The 20,584-nt window shown below is 41.3% G+C and overlaps 1 protein-coding gene across 1 annotated transcript in view; it reads left to right on the top strand.

Annotated features, from left to right (window-relative positions):
- The window catches only part of APH1B (aph-1 homolog B, gamma-secretase subunit), a 38,244-nt gene extending 25,999 nt beyond the window's left edge, over positions 1 to 12,245 (top strand). Inside the window, exons 5-6 of the mRNA XM_052646938.1 lie at positions 3,744 to 3,871; positions 11,906 to 12,245. Coding sequence (XP_052502898.1) covers positions 3,744 to 3,871; positions 11,906 to 12,073 — 296 coding nt within the window. The 3' untranslated portion in view covers positions 12,074 to 12,245. The remainder of the gene's footprint in view (positions 1 to 3,743; positions 3,872 to 11,905) is intronic.
- The last annotated feature ends 8,339 nt before the right edge of the window (positions 12,246 to 20,584 follow it).

The raw sequence follows: 20,584 nt of genomic DNA, 5'->3' as shown, positions 1-20,584 counted from the left end.
GCTTCACTTTCCAACCTGTTAGTGCAACTCACTAAATTGAAGGTCCTGGCTTATATTCATCTTTGAATCTAGACACCATAGCACATAGTAATTGTCATTTATTGAAAAACTACGATTTGCAAAGCACAGTTCTTCCCTACACAACAGCCAGGGGCATTATTTGCATTTTGGAAATAAAGGACACAAGCTCAGAGGAGCTGGATCACGCGCCCGAACACTGCGGGGCCGGGATCCCAGCTGAGGGCTGTGCGACTCTAGAGCCATAGGCATCATCCCTGGCCAGACTCTCTGGGCGCTCAGTAACTGTGTGTGGAGTGCAAAAACAGAGGAGGCATCAGGATGAAGTCATTAAGGGGATGGCATTGAGCTAGGTGTTAAATAGAAGTAAGATTTGGGTGGGGTGAAAACGGCAGGGTGGTGGCGAGGGGTAGAGGATTCAGGCAAAAGCGACTGTCAATTAAAAAAATGAGAACAGAGAGGCATAGACAGAGTATATGTAGGACTTCTGGTTTCCTACCAAGTAGGATGTGTTTGAAGATGAGTAGGGGCTAGCAGTTTGGGTCTAGGTTGCAGAGGGCCTTGGATAAGATGCTTGGACTTGACTTTAGAGACAGAGTCAGTCCATCAGAGAGAATTTTTATCAGGAAAGAGCCTTGCATACAGAAATACCCACCTAGAATTTGGAAGAATGTTCAAGGCTAGTGATTCCTTGAGAATGCTTGTCTGAAACAAAGTAATGCTCTTTTAGATGAGAATGAACTAGAAAGTCCATAAGTAAGAGCATTTTCCAAGTATCTGAACTCTCAGACTTGACCCTAGGAGGATGATTGGCTGGTTTCAATATTCATGGTCATGCATAGAGGAAAGAGCAAATAGAGCTGTCAAACAAAAGATAATGCAGGAGGCTGCAAATAAGAAGAGTGTTTTGGAGTCTTAAGAATTGCAAGTTGGAAGACCCAGATTTGTAGTCTTACAAGAATGGGTAGTCTTGAAAGAAAGTTCCACGGAAGAAATAGAGTCGGGGCCTTATGAAGACAAAAGGCTATGAGGTTGTTAAAAGTTTCGTGGTAAGAATTGTGATCGACATAACTCAGAAAATATTTGGCCTTAAGGAATCACATATTTTAGGGTAGTGGTCCATTAAGTGGGTAGACTCTCATGAGTTATTTTTAGGGTAAGTGTTTTAGAAGTGTCTTGAGTTTCTGGCAGGTTTATGACTTCATCAGGTAAAAATATCAGATTCCATCTCAGCTAAGCTATGCCTAAGTCACACTTCCTTAATGGCCTCCTGGCTCTTCTATTTAGAGAGTTCTATTAGCAATACTGACTCCATTTTGATCTTCCTTTCACATAGCTGATGAACAGATGACACATTAGTGGTGTCATTGCTTTCTCTTGACACTTGATTGACATGTAAGCTTTAGAAAAGCCTTAGAGTGTGAACATCTGTGTCTGTGAATCACAGTTTCTAGTCTGGTCTTTCTGACATAAAATGAACTACTGGGTGTTTCCAGTTGTCTCAGCTCTATTCACCATCACACAGCCAGGCATCTATCTTCAGGGAAACTGCCCTTTCAAGGATCATCAGTGGGATTAAAATAAATCACTTTAGTTTAGTCTGATATTGTTCCAAAGTTGTTTTTTTTTTTAAATCCCCCTTCTCCTGTAAAGTATTTATCATTATCTGCTGAAACACTGTCACTAGATGTAACAGATTGCTTTCCTCCAACCTCAACAGTTATGTCTCTGTAATAACTTGCTTTTTGACTTCGTATAACTGAAATATGGGCGTTTTCTCACAATATGCTTTTCTCCCACTCAACAATATTTTCTTGAGACCATTATAGAACATGTAAGTATTCCATTGTGTGAATACACCACAGTTTATTCATTCTGGTAATGATGGACATTTTTTGTTATTACAAATGCTCAAAGGCTAGTGGTCTGTTGATTCAAAAACGAACTGCTGGGACTTCCCTGGTGGTCCAGTGGCTAAGAATCACTGCTTCTAATTCAGGGGGCCCAGGTTTTATTCCTGATCAAGGAATTAGATCCTGCATGCCACACTAAGACTCGTTGCAGCCAAATAAGTAAGTTAAGTTAAAAAAAAAAAAAACAAAAACAGACTAATTGTTTCAGAATATTGCTTCAGAGTCAGCCCTCCATATCTTTGGGTTTTGCATTCAGATTTAACCAATGACAGATTAAAAATGTTTAGGAAAGGGAAATTCCAGAAAATTCCCCAAAGCAAAACTTGTATTTGCCTGACTTGGCAACTATTTACATAGAATTTACACTATGTTTACAACTGTTTTCATAACATTTGCATTACGTTAGGTATTATAGGTAATCTAGAGATAATTTAAGGTAAACAGTGGGGGTGGAGGATGTGTTGTGCATGGGTTGTGTGTACGTTAGTCACTGAGTCGTATCCAATTCTTTGTGACCTTATGGTTGTGGTCCACCAGGCTACTCTGTCCATGGGATTCTCCAGGCAAGAATACTGGAGTGGGTTGTCATGCCCTTCTCCAAGGGATCTTCTTGACCCACAGATTGAGCCTGGGTCTCTTGCATTACAGGAGGATTTTTTACCATTTGAGCCACCAGGGAGGCCAGTATATAGGTTATGTGTAAATATTATGCCATTTTAGATAAGGGACTTGAGCATCTGCCAAGCTTGGTATCTGTGGGGGTTCCTGGACCTTATCCTCCACAGATGCCAAGGGAGAATTACCAATAGTGTGAAGGAGAACAGTCAGACTTGACTTTTTGCCAGGATAGCGGGTGTTAATGGTGGAAATGAGAAATCTGTGTGCCTTCTCCCTCCCCACGTTGAAGCTTTCAGAGTATGCGGAACTTGCTTTCTCTCTTTTTTTTTGGCCATGCCTCATGGCTTGTGGAATTTTAGTTCTCCAACAAGGGATCCAACCCCATCCCTCGGCAGTGAGAACAGAGAGTCCTCACCACTAGATGCCCAAGTCCTCACCACTAGATGTTCCTGAAACTTGCTTATTTTAGTAAAAAATCTCCAGGATGTAGGACACACACATACATGCATGCACACACACAGTGTTCCATAGAAAAACCTGTGTGTACTGATCGGATTCAGTTTCCATTGCTTAAGAAGAATCTTGGATGATTATTGCAATTTCTAATATTTTTATTCTCCCACCGGCCTTAAAAAAAGATCCAAGAAGCAATTCCACTTTAATGAGAAGACTTGTTTAAATCAAAGACACTTGTTTCAATTTAGAAAAGTTTCTTGGGGACCTCACTGGCTGTCCAGTGGTAAAGACTCCTTCTGAGCTTCCAATGCAGGGGGCATGGATTCAATCCCTGGTCAGGGAACTAAGATCCCACACACCTTGCTGTGTGTGTGGCCAAAAAAAAAAAAAAAAAAGTTTCTTGATTAGTGTAGAAGGCCAACTTGGAAAAGCTGATTATATATCAGTAATTTTGTTTTGTTCCTAAGAGAAACTCCTTGAAAGCCAGATCCAGGTTGACTTTTTGTTTCACCGGTTCACATTCTAGGTGAGAAGCTCCTGCAGAGCTGGCCCCTGGTTCAGAAATGCTGCTTTCAGAATTACTGTTCAAGCAAATGTTGTGTCAGGGTCCTCCGTCAGTTGTGGGTGAACCCTCACAGTAGTGCGGTGCACCCCAAGAGCCGGCATCCAGGGACGTGTTCAGTGGACTTTGGGGTCTGCTGACCTGCGACTGGGCACTAACGGTTGCCTGTCTTCCAGCTTTCATGACGCTGGTGATCACACTGCTGCACGTGTTCTGGGGCATCGTGTTTTTCGATGGCTGTGAGAAAAAGAAGTGGTACACCCTTCTTGTAGTGCTTCTCTCCCATCTGCTGGTGTCAGCCCTGGTGAGTATTGCTACTCTGCTCAAACTGGGTTTTGGGGCTTTAAGTCCACACATTTGAAGTGATAGATTCCACTCTAAGTGAAATATACTCTCGCAGCATAATGAGGAAATTCAGAAACAGTCATTTAAAAGAATGAATGAATGATAGATAAATCATCCAAGTCTTTCTATAGAAAGATAACTATTAGTTTGTTGGCTGATCTCATAAACTATTTCTTTTTGGTAGGTGTCTTTCTTTTAATTAAGTTAGTCAAACCTGAAATAGTCTTGCATTATGCTTATGTTATGGAACACATTTTAAGCAATTTCTACATTATTATGAATCCTTTTAATATTTACATTTTAATAGCTTTTTATATCATTACATAAAATTATAGTTTGCTTAACTGATCGATCATTTGTTTTTCTACTTTTGGTTATCAGAAAGCTGTTTTGAATTGAACATCATTGTATATGAAACTTTTTCAATACGTTGTTCAGATTCTAAGGAATAGAATTATGAAGTCAAATGGAATATTTTTAAATATTTTAAGATATTAAAGCCCTTGATGCAGATTGCTAAAATTCTCTCCAAAAGGGTTGTACTATTGTTATTTATTCTGATTAATATCAAGAGTGCCTGGGACTTCCCTGGCCATCCAGTGGTTAAGACTCCAAGTTTCCAATGCAGGAGGCTCAGGTTTGATTCCTGGTTGGGGAACTAAGAGCCCACCAACATGCCACACGGCCAAAAAAAAAGTCAAACCCCCTCCCAAAGAGTACCCATCTTAATCCCTCCTCAGTGGTATTAAAATGCCAGTTTTCAAAAGAAAGTTGAAAAGGATACTTGACTAGGTGTATTTTTAAAGCACTGTTTAATGCTTTGGTCTGACTTTAATCATAATTGTCATATACTTATAGCAGAATGATCCCAGCCATTGCCTCGTCTAGACCTTCATCATTTCTCACCTGAAGTATTGAAAAGTTCCTTCTGATGGTGTCCTGCTTCATGTTTCTCTCCTCTCCATCCATTTAGAGTTCATGTCAAGTTTTCTTATACTGGATTCTGCTCTCTCACCCATCTAAAGAACAATCTTCTTGCCTTCCCTACCTAGAACATTTCAGTCATACTGAAGTTACCCTTAATATGATACTAAAGTTACCCTTAATATGATGGCAGCTGCTGCTGCTAAGTCACTTCAGTTGTGTCTGACTCTGTGTGACCCCACAGATGGCAGCCCACCAGGCCCCTCCATCCCTGGGATTCTCTAGGCAAGAATACTGGAGTGGGTTGCCATTTCCTTCTCCAGTGCATGCATGCACGCTAAGTCGCCTCAGTCGTGTCCAACTCTGTGTGACCCCATAGACGGCAGCCCACCAGGCTCCTCTGTCCATGGGATTCTCTAGGCAAGAATACTGGAGTGGGTTGCCATGTCCTTCTCCAATGCATGAAAATGAAAAGTGAAAGTGAAGTCACTCAGTTGTATCCAACTCTTCACGACCCCATGCGCTGCAGCCCACCAGGCTCCTCCATCCATGGCATTTTCCAGGCAAGAGTACTGGAGTGGGTTGCCATTTCCTTCTCCAATGATGGCAATTATGTAAAGTCAAATCTTCATGGAAAAATAATTGGAGAGAGAATGCATGTTAACAGTTTTCATCTCTGGATGGGTTCTTTTATTCTTTATGGTTTTCAGCACTTCCCAAAGTTTCTACTGTATATACTTTAATAATCAGAAAGGAAATTGCAAGAAAAAGCCAATGTCCTTCTTATGGATCCAGTCCACCATTCATTCATTCAACAAATAGTGAGTGCCTTCTGTGTTTCAGGCACTGTTCTAGGTGAGCAAAACAATTTACAGAAAAAAACCAAGACTCTGCCTTTACCATCTAGTGGAGAGAAAGGGACAATAAGCAACAGACATAATAAAACAAAATATGTTAGAAATTGATTGGTGCTGTGGGAAAAAAGGGAAAGCAGAGTGGGTTCAAAAGGTTCAAGGGACTTCCCTGGTGGTCTTCCCTGGTGGGAAGACTCTATACTCCCATTGTAGGGGACTTGGATTCGATTCCTGGTCAGAGAACTAAATCTCACATGATGCAACTAAGACCCACTACAGCCAAAATAAATAATTTAAAAAAAAAGATTCTAGATTGTAGGGGCTGGGGATGTTAATTTTCAAACTAGGTAGTTAAAAGTAGGCTTCATTGTGAAGGTGACATTCAAGTGAAGAAGTGAAGTTGGTGATGTGGCTGTCTGGAGAAGGAACATGACAGACTAAACAGCTGTGGCAAAGTCCTAAGACTAAAGAACATGCTTGGCATGTTTATGGAAGCGAGAGTGGCCAGAACCATGAGCCAGGGGAAGTTAATAGGAGATACTGTCACGGATTTTAAATTGGAAATGGAAGTAGTGGTTGGAAATGAGAACCGTATCTAGATAATGCAAGGCTTGGGCTTTTACCCTTAGTGAAATGGATTCATTGTGGGGTGTTGAGTACAGGGACTTGATTTGAATCACGTTTTAAAAGACTCACTTTGACTGCTGTTTTCAGAGTACACTGTAACAGGGGAAGAAATTAAATCATCAAGAGAAGGATGGGGACACCTTGGGTGAGATAGCAATGGAGACGATGAGAAATGTTCAGATTCAGGACATGTTTCTGATAGTAGAGCTAACAGCTGTTTCCTGACAGACTGGCTAAGGCAAGGGAGAGGAAGAGGAGCCAAGGACATCTTCAAAATTTCAAGCCTGGGCAACCCAAAGGATGGAGTTGCCATCAGCTGGGATGGAGAAGCTCGTGAGGGGAAAGCAGTAGACCTCTTTGGGCCTGGTACCTTGGAGGTGCCTGTTGGACATCCAAGTGGAGACGTCAGTTGGGTATTTGGATGAAAAAGTCTGGAGTTTGGGAGAGAAATCCAAGCTTTAAAAGGTCATTACAGGGAGTGAATCTAAGCAGATGAGAGAAGAGGCCAGAGGACTAAGCCCTGGGGCATTCCAACCTTGAGGTTGGTGCAGGAGCAGAAGCCAGCCACGGAGACTGAGAAGGAGCAAGTTAGTGACGCAGGAAGAGAGCCAGGAGTCAGGTGTCCTGAAGCCAAGTGTATTAAGGAAGAGAGAGTGATGAGTTGTGGCAGAGGCCAGTGGACTAAAACCCAGACTTCTTTGTTTGACATAAGCCTCTTACTGAATCTTACTGGTGCTAAACTTACCTCTTGCTGCTCCGCATAGTTCATATCATACACTCTATCTAAACTGACCCAGTGTGGCTCGCAGGTCATTCATGCTGTTATATGTGCAGTGATGGGTCTCCCCCGTAACCTAGGTCAGTTTGGAAAACTGTTCATTTCGTGTGAGGCCTTCCTGGAAAAGGTGCACATTTCTGAAAGCACTATCCTAGTGCTGTGTTGTAACCCTTTTACAGCTGTGTTGTAACCCTTCTCCCTGGCCAGCATTATTTTATTTGATACAGCTTTTGCATCTACTTCTCCAATTAGGGTTTGATCATCAAGGATGGGATCTGATCTTGTCAATCTTTGTATCCTGTATCCCTGGCACATAGGAGATGGCCAGTAACTGTTGTTGAATATTGAAGAGTTTGTATTATTCTCTCTGATGATTGAACCCAGGAAATTTGAAAGATTACATACCAAAATGTTAACAATAGTTGTCTCTGAATGACAGATTTCAGAAAATGTGTAAGTTTTATGAATATAGCACATGTACAGTAAAGTAGATAAATCAGAAGTGTACATCTTTTTTTTTTTTTTTTTCCCTAATCTTTGTGCTTCACTGAGCAGCATGTGGGATCTTATTTCCCCAACCACGGATCAAACCCATGCCCCCTGCATTGGAAGCACAGAGTCTTAACCAGTAGACCACCAAGGTCCAGTGTGTACATCTTGATGAATTTTCCCAGTGTGAACACACCAGTGTCACTCGAACCCAAATGCAAGCTAAAACATCTGCTCCCGTGAGCTTCCTGGTGCTACTTCTCTGCTTCCCTGCCGCCACCCCTCCAAGGATAACCACGGTCCTGACTTCTGACTCGATAGCTTGCCCTGCCTTAAACAGAACAGTACAGTGTTTGCTCTTGTGTCTGACTCCTTTCACTCAGTCTTCGTTTGGGAAATTAATTTGTTTATAGCTATTGATTGCTGTTTCTTTGCAGAATAGTGTTCTACGGTATGACTATACCATAATTTATCCATTCCACCACAGAGAGGCATGTATGCTGTCTCCAGGTTTTAACCATTGTGAACAGTACTGCTTTGAACATTCTAGTGTATATCTCTTGGTAAAAATGTGTGCACATTTCTTCTGGATATATACCTGGGGTAGAATTCCTTGTCATGGTGTGTACATGTCAATTGTTCATACTACCCACTTTTTCAGAGAGGTTGTATCAACTTACACTCCACCTTTAATTTATGAGTTGTATTTTCTCCACCTCCTCACCAACACTTAGTAATGCATTCTCTTTATTGTTACCCGTATCTAGCACTGGGTGTGTAGTGGTATCCCATTTTGGTTTTCATTTTCATTTTCCTGATGGTGAATGAAGTTGAGCGTGTCTTCCTATGTTTATCAGCCATTTGGGTAATTCTCTTGTAATGTGCCTGTTCACATCTTTTACCCATCATTCTACTGGGTCTTCTGTCTTTTTTTTTTTTTTTTTTTAGGTTCTTTTTTGGTATTCTCTAAAAGAGGCTTTTATTAGATATGCCTGCCTAGTCACTTCAGTCTTGTCCAACTCTTGGTGACCCCATGGACTGTAGCCTGTCAGGCTCCTTTGTCCATGGGTTTCTCCAGGTAAAAATAGTGGAGTGGGTTGCCATTTCCTTCTCCATTATTAGATATATGTATTATAAATAACTTTTCCTACAGTGTGGTTTGTCCTTACATTCTCTTAATGTTGAATGTTGTATAAAAATTAGCCTATCTGAATTTCAAGTTTTAAAATTTATTTTACTCACTTGTACATTTTAATTTTCTATGATAATCATGTATTGTTTCTGTAATTGTTTAAAACAGATAATTTTATTAAAGAAACAAGCTTAAAAAGAGATGGAAAGTAGCTTAGCACCCTACAAAGTATGTTAAAAATCAGCAGATTTGAGGAATAGAATTATCCTTAAGAATTTGAAGGAGAACCTGAAGGGCTCAGTGCCTGCCATGCCCCAGATGCTTCCTGAGAAACGCAGTCATTCTGCACAAGGTGCTGTCTGCAGAATCAGCCTGTGACCCTGGCCAGAGCGGGTAGGAAGGGGTTGGGGCTTTCGTGCAAGGGAATGTGCAGGCAGGGCGAGGGTGAGGACGCTGAGGTGCTGGGGAGCACTCCCCCTGAAACCTTGACCTAGTCAGAGCCTCTTCTTTCTTAAAAAGAACCCATTTCTCCACCTTATCCTGGTCGAGCAGAGAAAGTATTCCTTCTCCGGTCAAAGGCCAGCCCCTCAGTTTGGGCTCCAAACCTAATTCTTTGCACCCTTACTCCTGTCCTCCATCACCAGCCTTGCCCTCTCTTCACCGGCACATAGACATATCTGGGTTTGGGGCTCACTTTTGTTTTATTTGGCTGCGCCAGGTCTTTGTCATAGCATGTGGAATCTAGTTCCCTGACCAGGGATCGAAGCCAGGCCCCCTGCTTTGGGGGTGCAGAGTCTTAGCCACTGGGAACCACCAGTAAAGTCCCTAGACATATCTTAGATAAAACTCTTCATTATTTCTGGTTCTCTTTCTAGCCACGACTTGTTTTCCTAGTCTGCATCACAGCGAAATTGGTCATGTTCCTAAGTGCATTCTGGCTTCTGTCCAACCACTCTTCTAAGACTGCATGTTTGAAGATCAAGAAGGACCTAATCACTCCATATCTAAAGGATGCTGGTTGGTTTTTTTATTTCATCTCAGCAGCCTTTAGAAGGAGTTGGCCGCCCCCTCTTTGTAACATTTCCTCTTTTGCTTCTGCATCGCGCTGTCCTGGTTCCCTCTCACCCCACTCCTTGCTCTTCTCAGATGCCTTGCTAACTCTTTTTCAGTATGAGTCAAGCCAGTAGGGTGGTGTTGGCGCTTTTACTTTGCTCCTGCAGTACTAAACAGCACAAATACTTTATAACTGTTCTCAGGACTGGAGCTTGACTTCACTTTTCCCTTCTCTCTAGCTCTGTGGGTAATCGCATTCATAGCCGTGGCTTTAAGACCATTTATGAACTGTGCTTCTGTATTTCTCTTTCTAGCCCAGGCCTTTCCTCAGAGCCTCATACTCATAAACCTAACTGCTTACCTGACACCTGTTTGTTTTTTTTTGACCATGCATCACAGCATTTGGGATCTTAGTTCCCCAACCAGGGACTGAACCTGTGTTTCTGCATTGAAAGTACGGACTCTTAACCAATGGACCACCAGGGAAGTCCCCTGACACCTGCTTTTTGAAATCTCAGAGCCAGCCTACTCTTAGTATGTCCTCTTTGGACTTGGTTCCCACCTATCACTCCTAGCTTAGTCTTTCCCCAAGTGTTTTAAGCTCGGTCTTCCTTAAGTCTTGCCTAGCTCATCACTATCGCTATTTCTTTAAAGCCAGAACCATGGAAGTCACTCCTGGGCTCTCTGTTTCTCTCACATGCCATCCACCAGCAAGTCAAGTTCTGTCGCTTCCTGTCATCCATTCTCTCCATCTCTACCACCACCACCCTGGACTCTACTCATTCAGTGAGGAGTCTTCTTAACTATTCTCCCTGCTTTCACCATAGCCTCCTCGAATCCATTCTCTGCAGTTTAAAAATCTAAAATTGTTCAGCTCCTTGACCTAACACCCTTCTGCACCCCTTCATTGTTCTGAGGGTAAAATTCACACTTAGCACTGACATGCCTATCTGGCCCCTGCCTTTCTCTCCTGTCTCCGTGCTTGCCCTCCATCCTTACACATCATTTATAGTGATTCTCAGATCCTCAGCTGCACCAAACTCTTTGCCCTGCTTGGGTTCCTTCCCTTAGTCTAAACCAGGCTGGCTCACCCCTCCTCTTGTAAGTCTCAGATTAAATGCCGTTTTCTCAGCGCCTTCCTTGTCCACCTTGAGTAGATCACTTTGTTCTTAACCTTTACTAGCACCATCTCAGTTGTAGTTATTCTGTCCTAGCATTTATCACAATGTGTAAGTATTTATTTTTTTATTATTTATTACTGTGGCTGCACTGGGTCTTCATTGCAGTGTGCAGGCTCTCTAGTTGTGGTGTGTAGGCTTAGTTGTCCCCTGGCATGTGAGACCTTAGTTCCCTGATCAGTGATCGAACCCATGTCCTCTGCATTAGAAGGCAGATTTTTAACCACTGGACCACCAAGGATGTCCCTGTGATTAGTTATTTGTTTCTTCATTCATTGCCTGTCTCCCTTACTGCTATAAGCTCTGTTAGGATAGGCACTGTGGTCTTCACTAATACCTTGTGCCACCTCATCAGTGGTTTTTAAATGAACTTTTGGAACCCTCAGCAGTTGTGCAGCTGAAAAAGAGATGCTGTTCCCTCTTGTTCCCTTGATTACAGAGGGTGGCTCAGATGGTAAAGAATCCACCTGTAATGCAGGAGACACAGGTTTGATCCCTGGGTTGGGAAGATCCCTGGAGAAAGGATGACAGTCCACTCCAGTATTGTTGTCTGGAAAATTCCATGGACAGAGGAGCCTGGCAGGCTGCAGTCCATGGGGTCACAAAGAGTCGGACACAGCTGAGCGACTAACACTTTCACTTTCAACACAGACTTGTCTTAACTTTCTTAATTCTCAGAGCCAGTTAACACAAAAAAGATTATAAACTGGACCCTGGTTGTATAACATCTATCTTCTATTGGGTATTTCATTAGGTCTGGCTTCTGATTACCTTCTAGGGTTGCCCTTTGAATACGGCTAGTGTCTGTTGAACAGGTTAATTCCTGTGTGTCTGTGGGCCCATGACATACATCAGATGTTTGGTGAAGCACACCTCCACTATTGAAAGTATTTAATATTTTCCATTATCTTAGGTTATTCCACATATTTAATAAGGTTGCTTTTCTTTCCCTCTGCAGACCTTAATCAGTCCTCACTATGGATTAAATCTGGTGTTGGCATATATCATCATGGTGCTCATGGGCGTCTGGGCCTTCTTTGTTTCTGGAGGCAGCTGCCGAAGCCTGAAACTCTGCTTGCTCTGCCAAGATAAGGACTTCCTCCTCTTCAACCAGCGTGCCAGATAACCTCCGAGAACTAGCACTTCTCAAACAGTAAGCTGCCTCATTAGAGGAAGCACAACTGTGCCTTTTTCTAAACATCCCTTTTCCTGGTGGAATTTAGAAGAAACCGAACTATTTAGACACGACTTGACATTCATGCAGCAGCTTTCTGAAAGGGATACATCTGTGGTGTGCAGCCTGTGCATGGTAGAACTTCCTGGGGAAGCAAAGAATACTGATCTCTGGGCTCCATCTCCAGATTTAATTGGTCTGGGCACGTGGTAATTCTTTTAAAGCTTCCTAGATGACACCGATGTGCAGCCAGGTTGAGAACCATCGCTGCCCAAATAGGAACTTCCTGAGAACACTGTAGGTGAATAAAAATCAGATGTTTTGCTGTCTCTTAACTCAGCCTGCACTGGGCAAGTATCTGAATATAAATCCTGGTTAGCCTGTGTCTTTCGAGTTCTGAAGTCACAGAAGGCTAAAGGGCTATCATCTCTATGAACTGTTTTCATGTACTTCACTGGTACCCTGTTTCATGAGAACATGGGAGGCCATGCTTCAAACTACAATAATACATTGCACTGACGCTATAATCATTTAGCCAAAGTAAGCTATTGACGAATAGACTGTATTTTTCTCTACTCTTTCCAATCTCAATTTTGCTTTTTTGAAGCATTACATTGTTTTTGAGCATAGGTTCCATTTCTTTAACTAAAACCCAATTGTTTTCCAACTTCCTGGGAAGATGATATAAAACCAAGAATTTTTGTGCAACTTCTGGAAGTGCTGGGCTTAAGGCTCTTCATGGGCTCTTCCCCAGGGCAGTGTTTACCAGCTGAGTGCTCACTTCTGGACTAGTTGACCTGAAGTCGGTTTTTCTATCTCTGAGCAGCTCTGCAGGTTGCTGAGTGATGTACCTTGGGACAGGCTTCACTGGAGCTGGCAGAAGTTTACTAAAAACAGGAGGAGAACAAGCCAGTAGAGCAGTGTTGACACTCGTAATTTGCTCCTGTGATATTAACTAGCACATTCCCCAAATAGTGTAGTGGAAAATTAGGAATATGTCTTAAATTTGGCAAATTCATGCTTTTAACATAGTCCATGTAATCTTTAGATCTTGTAAATGTCTCTGGATTTTGTTGGCAGATAGAGCATTCCCTTTATAGGCGTATCTAAGATGTTTGTTCAGCTTCTAAACGACTCTTTTTTTGGTTTCCTCTGTAAAGAGAAATTGTGCCTTTACTAAGCTAGAAATTGTTCCCTGTTGATGACTTTTAGGGAGCTGTTGCTATGAAATGGAAATTCCGTACACATTAAAGTGAGAACCTCAGCGAATCCCATATGTGCAGTAGACTAGCCGAAAGAAACAGAAGCAGCAAATGAAAGGGTTCACCAGTGAGGTGACAGATGGCAGAATTTGACAAGAATTTAACAGATATGTTTAAAATGGAAATGCAGCCAGTGTTTTGGGTTAGTCACATATCATTCTAAGAATCAGAACCTTACATGTGAACTAGACCTTTATCAGTGAAATCCCCTCTCATGTTTAAGTTATTTGAATTTTTCAATCTGGGGATTCAGGAGCAGTAGGGTTTTTTTTGGCAAAACTATAAACAGTTTTGTAAGCAATTATAGTTATTCCCCTAAAGTTGATTTCAGCATTGACACCAGTGTTTTTGCTGGGGTTTGCAATTTCCCACCTTTATACAAGATATTTTTTAGACTAGGTGAGTTATAGAAGAGTCAAGGGCATAGAGACTGAACAGTGAAATCTGCTGTGCAGAATCGAAGGGAATTAAATACCCATTGACCTGGGCTTCGTTCCTATTGGAACACAGTGTTCTTTGATGAACAGGATATAAGAAAAAGATACAGTTGGTTTTAACAGTAGATTTATAAATCTCTTGAATGGATAATCTGGTAAAATATTTGCTGATCTTTAAAGTGTAGAAATATCTGAGAATATTGATGTTAGTCCTACTTGAGCTCTGAGGATGTCTTCTGTGCATTAATAGTTCAATATTAAGAATCTAGGATATTGTAAAATTTCATTTATAAACGCATCTCAGGCAGGAAGAAAATTTTCTTTGATGGTGAGACGTCATTTTAATTCAGGAAATTATTTAGTAATTATTTAGTAATCCATGATTACCTATGAATAAAGGAACTTTGTAGCTCCTTATTTCTCTTGTGAGTGTTGCCATAGTCAGCTTAGGCACTGTTACTGCAAATAACCTTGCTTTGCCTGATGCCAAGGAAGCCCAGAGGGAGAGCAGTCTTCCTCTGTTGTGTATATATACTGAGGTGTGCTTTCTTTTTATCTTTTCTCTTTTTTTGCATTTGTTACCTCTAAGGAACTTTCTGAGCCCTAATAGTGTTTGGAGAGGAGGTGATAGTGGAAATCTTGTATGTTCTCCTCCACACGGGGCTTTCGCAGTTTGGAGGAAGTGAGGCTGTAGTTAAAGTTGACCGTGGAATGTGAATGTTGTTGCAGCACTTGACTCTCTTGCCATGTGAATCATTGAGATCGATTATGGTTCTCTGATAAATTTCTGTTATTATTTTTTAAACTCATTTGAGTTAGTGGTTGTAGCTGGAGACTTTTTGTTACGCTTGATCGTGGCCTGTGTGACTGGCAATAGAATAGTAGCAGCCTCTTCGGAAGCTTAGTGAAAACATGGTTGAAAGGAATGCATGGTATCTGCAGATTGTATAGAAGATGGCTTTTGTTCCCAACATTAGTATTCTTCTTCTCAAGCACATTTCATTTTTTGCTAGGAGTGGCAGTTACGGGTATTCTTACTGCATGGAGTTGGTGCAGGACAAGCAGTCAGGACAGGAGTGTCTTCTCACCTGATCCTCTTCCCGCTGGCCTCACACTAGCCCTGAGACAAGGATTAATGGTCAGAGTGGGCCTGAGGGCTCCAGAGAAGCCAGGGTGGCAGCCTGCCTCAGGTGTCAGCAGCCGGCTCCCTGGGAAGAACCCCTTGGGAGTTTCAGCTTTTTGTTGACTTAGTTTTCCTAAGGCTCAACCATTCCCAACTCCAGGTAGACAGATGTCACAACAAAACAGTTTCAGAGTTCTTCTCTTAGAGCACTTTGTATATGATTGCAGTGTTTACATTTCTCATTTAATAAAAGACTTTGCTTCATCCCATTAAATTTTAGTGTTTAAAGGGCTGGGCACTGTCCCTGTGTACGATGTGTATCATTTAATATAAGTTATACTGTTATGTCATGTATACTTGCAGTATCAGACCTTACATTCAGTACACGATGCCATAGACTCTTTCCAGACCTGTATTTTCCAGTAAACAATAAAAAGACTGTCAGGACTTGTTTCTCATGTTTCCTCTTCTTTGGAATAGTGTATCCTTCAGTATCTGTTACTACAATTTTTGCCTCTTACAAAATTTGATTGTATGTTGTTTGTAACTGGTCAACTCTGAGATTCTTTCCAAAGAGAAATCTTTGTTTTCTGATTTAAAATTCAAAAGGCTGATTTCATTTCTGTTTGTTCAGAAGCAGTTTGGTGCAGGCAAATTCCTTGAGGTGTCATAAACCTAATGGAGGAGAGTTCTTGAAGGCCCTGAACGCCCTTGAAAAAGTCTCCTAAGTAATTGTGAGATAGTAAATTTATAAACCATCATGGAATCCTGGCTAAAGATGGCAGTTGGTTGACCAGGATAGTATAATTTCGTTTCTACCAGTGACCCTGAGCAGCCTGTAGAGTCATTTTTGTTTTTCCTTCCCTTGGTGTGGAGTCAGTGTGGCTAAAGGGCTGAGCTTGGCCTCCACCATCAGACAGGTTACACAGAGAGCTGTTAGGGCCTGAAACTTGATACCGTGTGATGCGTCCTGATACTGGTTTAAAGTGAGGCTGCTCCACGTTTATGTTAACTGTGTTATTCAGGGAAGTATCCTCAGGAACCAAGGATTCTGGCCTAACTTCCCTGGTGGTCCAGGGGTTAAGAATCTGCCTTCCAATGCAGGAGATGCAGGTTTGATCCCTGGTCGGGGAACTAAGATCCCACATGCCGTGGAGCAGCTAGGTCTGCCTGCTGCAACTACTGAGCCTGAGCACCGCAACTAGAGAAGCCCGCGTGCCACCTGGAAGTGCCTGTGCCTTGCAACAGAAGATCCCGAGCCCCATAAGGAAAGCTCCCACGTGCTGCAGCGAAGATCTCAAGTGCCGTAACTAACACCCGACGCAGCCAAATAAGTACATACATAATTGAAAAAATAGTAACAAAACATGACTTGTAAGGTAAGAGAAAAGGTAGGTTTTCCTCAGATGACAGCCCGGATTCAGGTACAGTTTCTCTGTTCCTTCTGCACTGGAATTGTGGCTCTAGTTTAATTATTATTTATTTGATATTTAGTTGGAACAGGGATTTCCCTGTGACCAGCCTCAACACATAAGAAACCTTCAATGGAAAGAACTACGTATTTTACCTTTGCCTCACTGAAAATGCTGAGTGAAGGAACCACTCCAGCCTTGTGGTCTCAGCCTCCGTAGAAGAATTGGGGATTTGACACATTCTGAGGGGATGACAGTAGATTATAAGCCCTGGCTTTAATATTCAATAATTAGTAGGTGGTACTTGTTGCTTAAGTGTGGGTCGCTGTAAATCCTGCTTCTACCTAATAGTAAATCTATACATATTTTCTGTGCTTGAGCAAAATTAGAGATGGAATCTAGTGTTTAATCAAGGCTCACCATGCACAGAACATTGTATCAGATACTTTATTGTGTGGGTGTGTGTAAGAGAGAGAGAGACTTTAAAAGGGTAGAAAAGAACAAGATGGTGAGGATCATTGTTTTTCGAGAATATATAAGGCAGCTACAAAATGCACTACAAATTAGGAAATGATATCGAATAGCTTGAATACATAAGATGATAGTTAAAGTTTTAGACATGAAGAAGGGTACCTGGGTCATGGATGTATATCAGAGGGAAAAGTGGGACCGTGGGCTGAACTCTGGGTGCACTCCAATTGACAGGTAGAGGTGGGGTGATCACTGAGGAAAGAAGGAAAACCAGGAGGGCCTGGTGGCCTGGGAGCTAGGGGGATGTACGTCAAATGCTGCTGAGCAATGACTTAACATGAGAATTCTGAATTCTAACTAACAGTAAGAATTGATCTTTGCATATGGAGAGATGAAATTTTCTGGTGACTTTGATAAAAGTAGTTTCAGTGTAGGGGTGAATACCTAAATGGAGTGGATTATAGAAATTTGGAGATAAGGAAGTAGCCACAGCATGTAGAATACAGATAACCATATAATTATAATAGGGGAATTGGATGATAGCCCGAGAAGGATGTGGGAGCAGGAGAGGGCATTCTTCTGTTTTTTTTTTTTTTTTTCCCTGTATAATATTGTACTGTAACAGCACGTTTGTAAGAAGATGGGGATGATTCAGTGGAAAGGGAAAAACTGATGTAGCAGAGGGGATAATTGCCAAAGTAGAGTCCCTGAGGAGAGAATGCAGTGGGACGTTTTCAGCATTAAATGTTAGATCAGTTAAAATGTTTAAAAGCAAGAACTTACACTTGTGCTTTAGAAACAGAGGGGGGACTTCCCTGCAGTCCAGTGGTTAAGTCTCTGCGCTTCCAGTGCAGGGAGTGTGGGTTTGATCGTTGGTCAGGGAACTAAGATCCCACATGCGAGAGGCCAGAAAGAGTTTTTAGAGACAGGGGAGCAAACTAAAGCTAAAATAAGCAGAAGAAAGGAATTCAGAAGAGAAGAGCATACAAGAATAGCGTAAGTCAGATAGAAAAAAGTGGAGAAATCAATGAAATGAAAATCTTCTTTGAGAAAATCAGTACAGTTGGTAAAACTGTGTCCAGATTGATGAGAAAAGAGAGGATACAAAATATGAATATCGGTAATAAGTGAAGATATCACCACAGCATCTACTTTATTAAATAAAAAGGGAATATTATGAAGAACTTAAAGGCAATAAATTAAAATTTTAAATGAAGCAGACAAATTCCATTTTAATAAAGCTCACTCAAAGGACTTCCCTGGTGGCCCAGTGGTTGGGAATCCGCCTGCCAGTACAGGGGGCTTGGGTTTGATCCCTGGTTGGGGAGCTATGATCCCATGTGCCTCAGGGCATCTAAGCCTGCCTCCCACAACTACTGAGCCTGCATACTCTCGAGGCCATGCTCTGCAACTAGACAAAGTCCTCATGCCTCAAGGAAGAGCTTGTGCAGCCACAATTTAAAGAAAACAAATTTTTAATTAAATAAAAACTTACTCAAGAAGGACTAGAAAATCTGGATATCCCTATATCTCTATAGACTGTGTTTTTTTCTTGCCTCTTAATGTGCCTTGTAATTATTGATTGAAAGCTGGACATATGTATTGGGCAATAGTAACTGAAGTAAATAGGCCTTTAATATAAGTTTAGTGTCAGTCTGAGCAAGAGTTGGACTGTGTTTAATGTTTGCTGCAGTTCTGAGTACCAGAGGCTTCCGGTCCTTCCAGTGCCCTTGCTTTTGTCTCCCCTCTTGACTTTGGGCTTTCCCATGTGCTCCTTCTCAAAGAAGTCCATGTCTTGCAGATCTTTGAACTGCAATGCACTGTTTTTGTATTGGAGCCCTGTTGGTTGACAGTAAGGTTGGTGTGGAAGAGGAGATGTCCTGTAATCTTAAGACTAAATCAGTTTTTTGGTGAGCCTACATCCCTTAACCTTCTCTAATGAAGGTGAGAAAAATACTGATTTTCACTTTCGGAATTTTATTACTCTAAGTGTGGGAGTGACAGCTTTCAAGCTCTTTATATACTGGAGCTAACCAGAAATTCCCTATGTGTATTAAAGACTCTGAATTTGTAGTTTACATAAATTCCTAAAAGGCTTCACTGAAGAATTCTACCAAAAAAGATATGTTATAAAGCTGTAGTTATCAAAACATTATAGTATTGGCATTAAAAACAGACACATAAAACCATAGAACTTCTAGAAGAAAACAAAGGCAGTACTCTGGTATCAGTTTTAGTAATATTTTTTTTAATATGTCTCAAGGAAAACAAGCAAAGATACATGGGACTACATCAAACTGAAAAGCTTTTTGCACAGCAGAAGAAACTATCATCAAAATGAAAAGGCCACTTACTGAATAGGAGAAGATATTTGCAAATAATATATCTGATAAAGGGTTAATAAAACAAAATATATAAGGAACTCATAAAACTCAACAGTAAGAAAAAAGAAAACCCACCAACCAATTAAACAACCAATTAAAGACATTTTTCCAGAGAAGACATTTAGTTGGCCAACAGGCACATGAAAAGGTGCTCCACATCACTAATCATCAGGGAAATGCAAATCAAAATTACACTGAGATATCACCTCACACCTGTCAGGTGGTATCATCAGAAAGGCTGCAAATAACGAGTGATGGCAAGGATGTAGTGAAAAGGCAAGCCTCTGGACTGTTGATGAGAATGTAAGTTGATTTAGTCACTATGGAAAACAGTATGGAGGGTCTCCAGAAAGTTAAAAATAGAACTGCTGTATGATCCAGCAGTTGCACCCGTTGGTATTTATCCAGAGAAAACAAAAACACTAATTAAAAAACAATACATGCACCTTGTGTTCATTGCAGCATTTATAATAGCCAAGATATGGGAGCAAGCCAAGTGTGCCTATCGACAGGCAAATGGGTAAAGAAGATGTGCTATATATATTTATATGAGGTGAAAGTCGCTCAGTCATGTCTGACTCTGCACCCCATGAACTATGCATATAGTCCATGGAATTCTCCAGGCCAGAATTTTGGAGTGGGTAGCCTTTCCCTTTTCCAGGGGACCCTCCCAACTAGGAATTGAACCCAGGTCTCCAGCATTGCAGGCGGATTCTTTACGAGCTGAGCCACAAGGGAAGCCCAGTATATTTATATGTGTGTGTGTGTGTGTGTGTGTATAATATAAAATACCATGGAATATTACTCAGCCATAAAAAGAATGAAATCTTGCCATTTTCAACATGAGGGTATTAAACTTTGTGAAATGTCAGCAAGGAAAGACAAATACTGTATGATTTCACTTATATGTGAAATTTTAAAAACAAATATAACAGAAACAGAGTTATAGATACAGAGAACAAAACAGGTGGTGACTAGAGAAAGGGGTGGGGAGAGAAAAGAAATTGGTGAGGGAGATTTAAGAGGTACAAGCTTCCAGTTGCAAAATAAATGAGTCATGGGTATGAAACGTACAGTGTGAAGAATATAGTCAGTCACTGTAGTATCTTTGTATGGTGACACTTTGTAACCAGATTTATTGTGGTGATAATTTTGAATTATATAGAAATACCAAATCACTACATTATGTAACATAACTATCATAGTGTTATAGGTCAGTTATGCTTGATAATAAACAATAATAAATAAAAAAATGGAAAAAGATCAGATATATGGTTATCAGAGGTGGGGAGTAGGGGAAGGGGGAAATTGAATAAAGCAGTCATAAACTACTATGACTTGCAGTTGTAAGTTAAATAACTACTAGGGATATAA

Source organism: Budorcas taxicolor, chromosome 10, assembly GCF_023091745.1.
Source record: "Budorcas taxicolor isolate Tak-1 chromosome 10, Takin1.1, whole genome shotgun sequence".
Taxonomy (NCBI): domain Eukaryota; kingdom Metazoa; phylum Chordata; class Mammalia; order Artiodactyla; family Bovidae; genus Budorcas; species Budorcas taxicolor.
The sequence above is the reverse complement of the archived record's forward strand: the minus strand, read 5'-3'. Positions and strand labels throughout refer to the sequence as shown.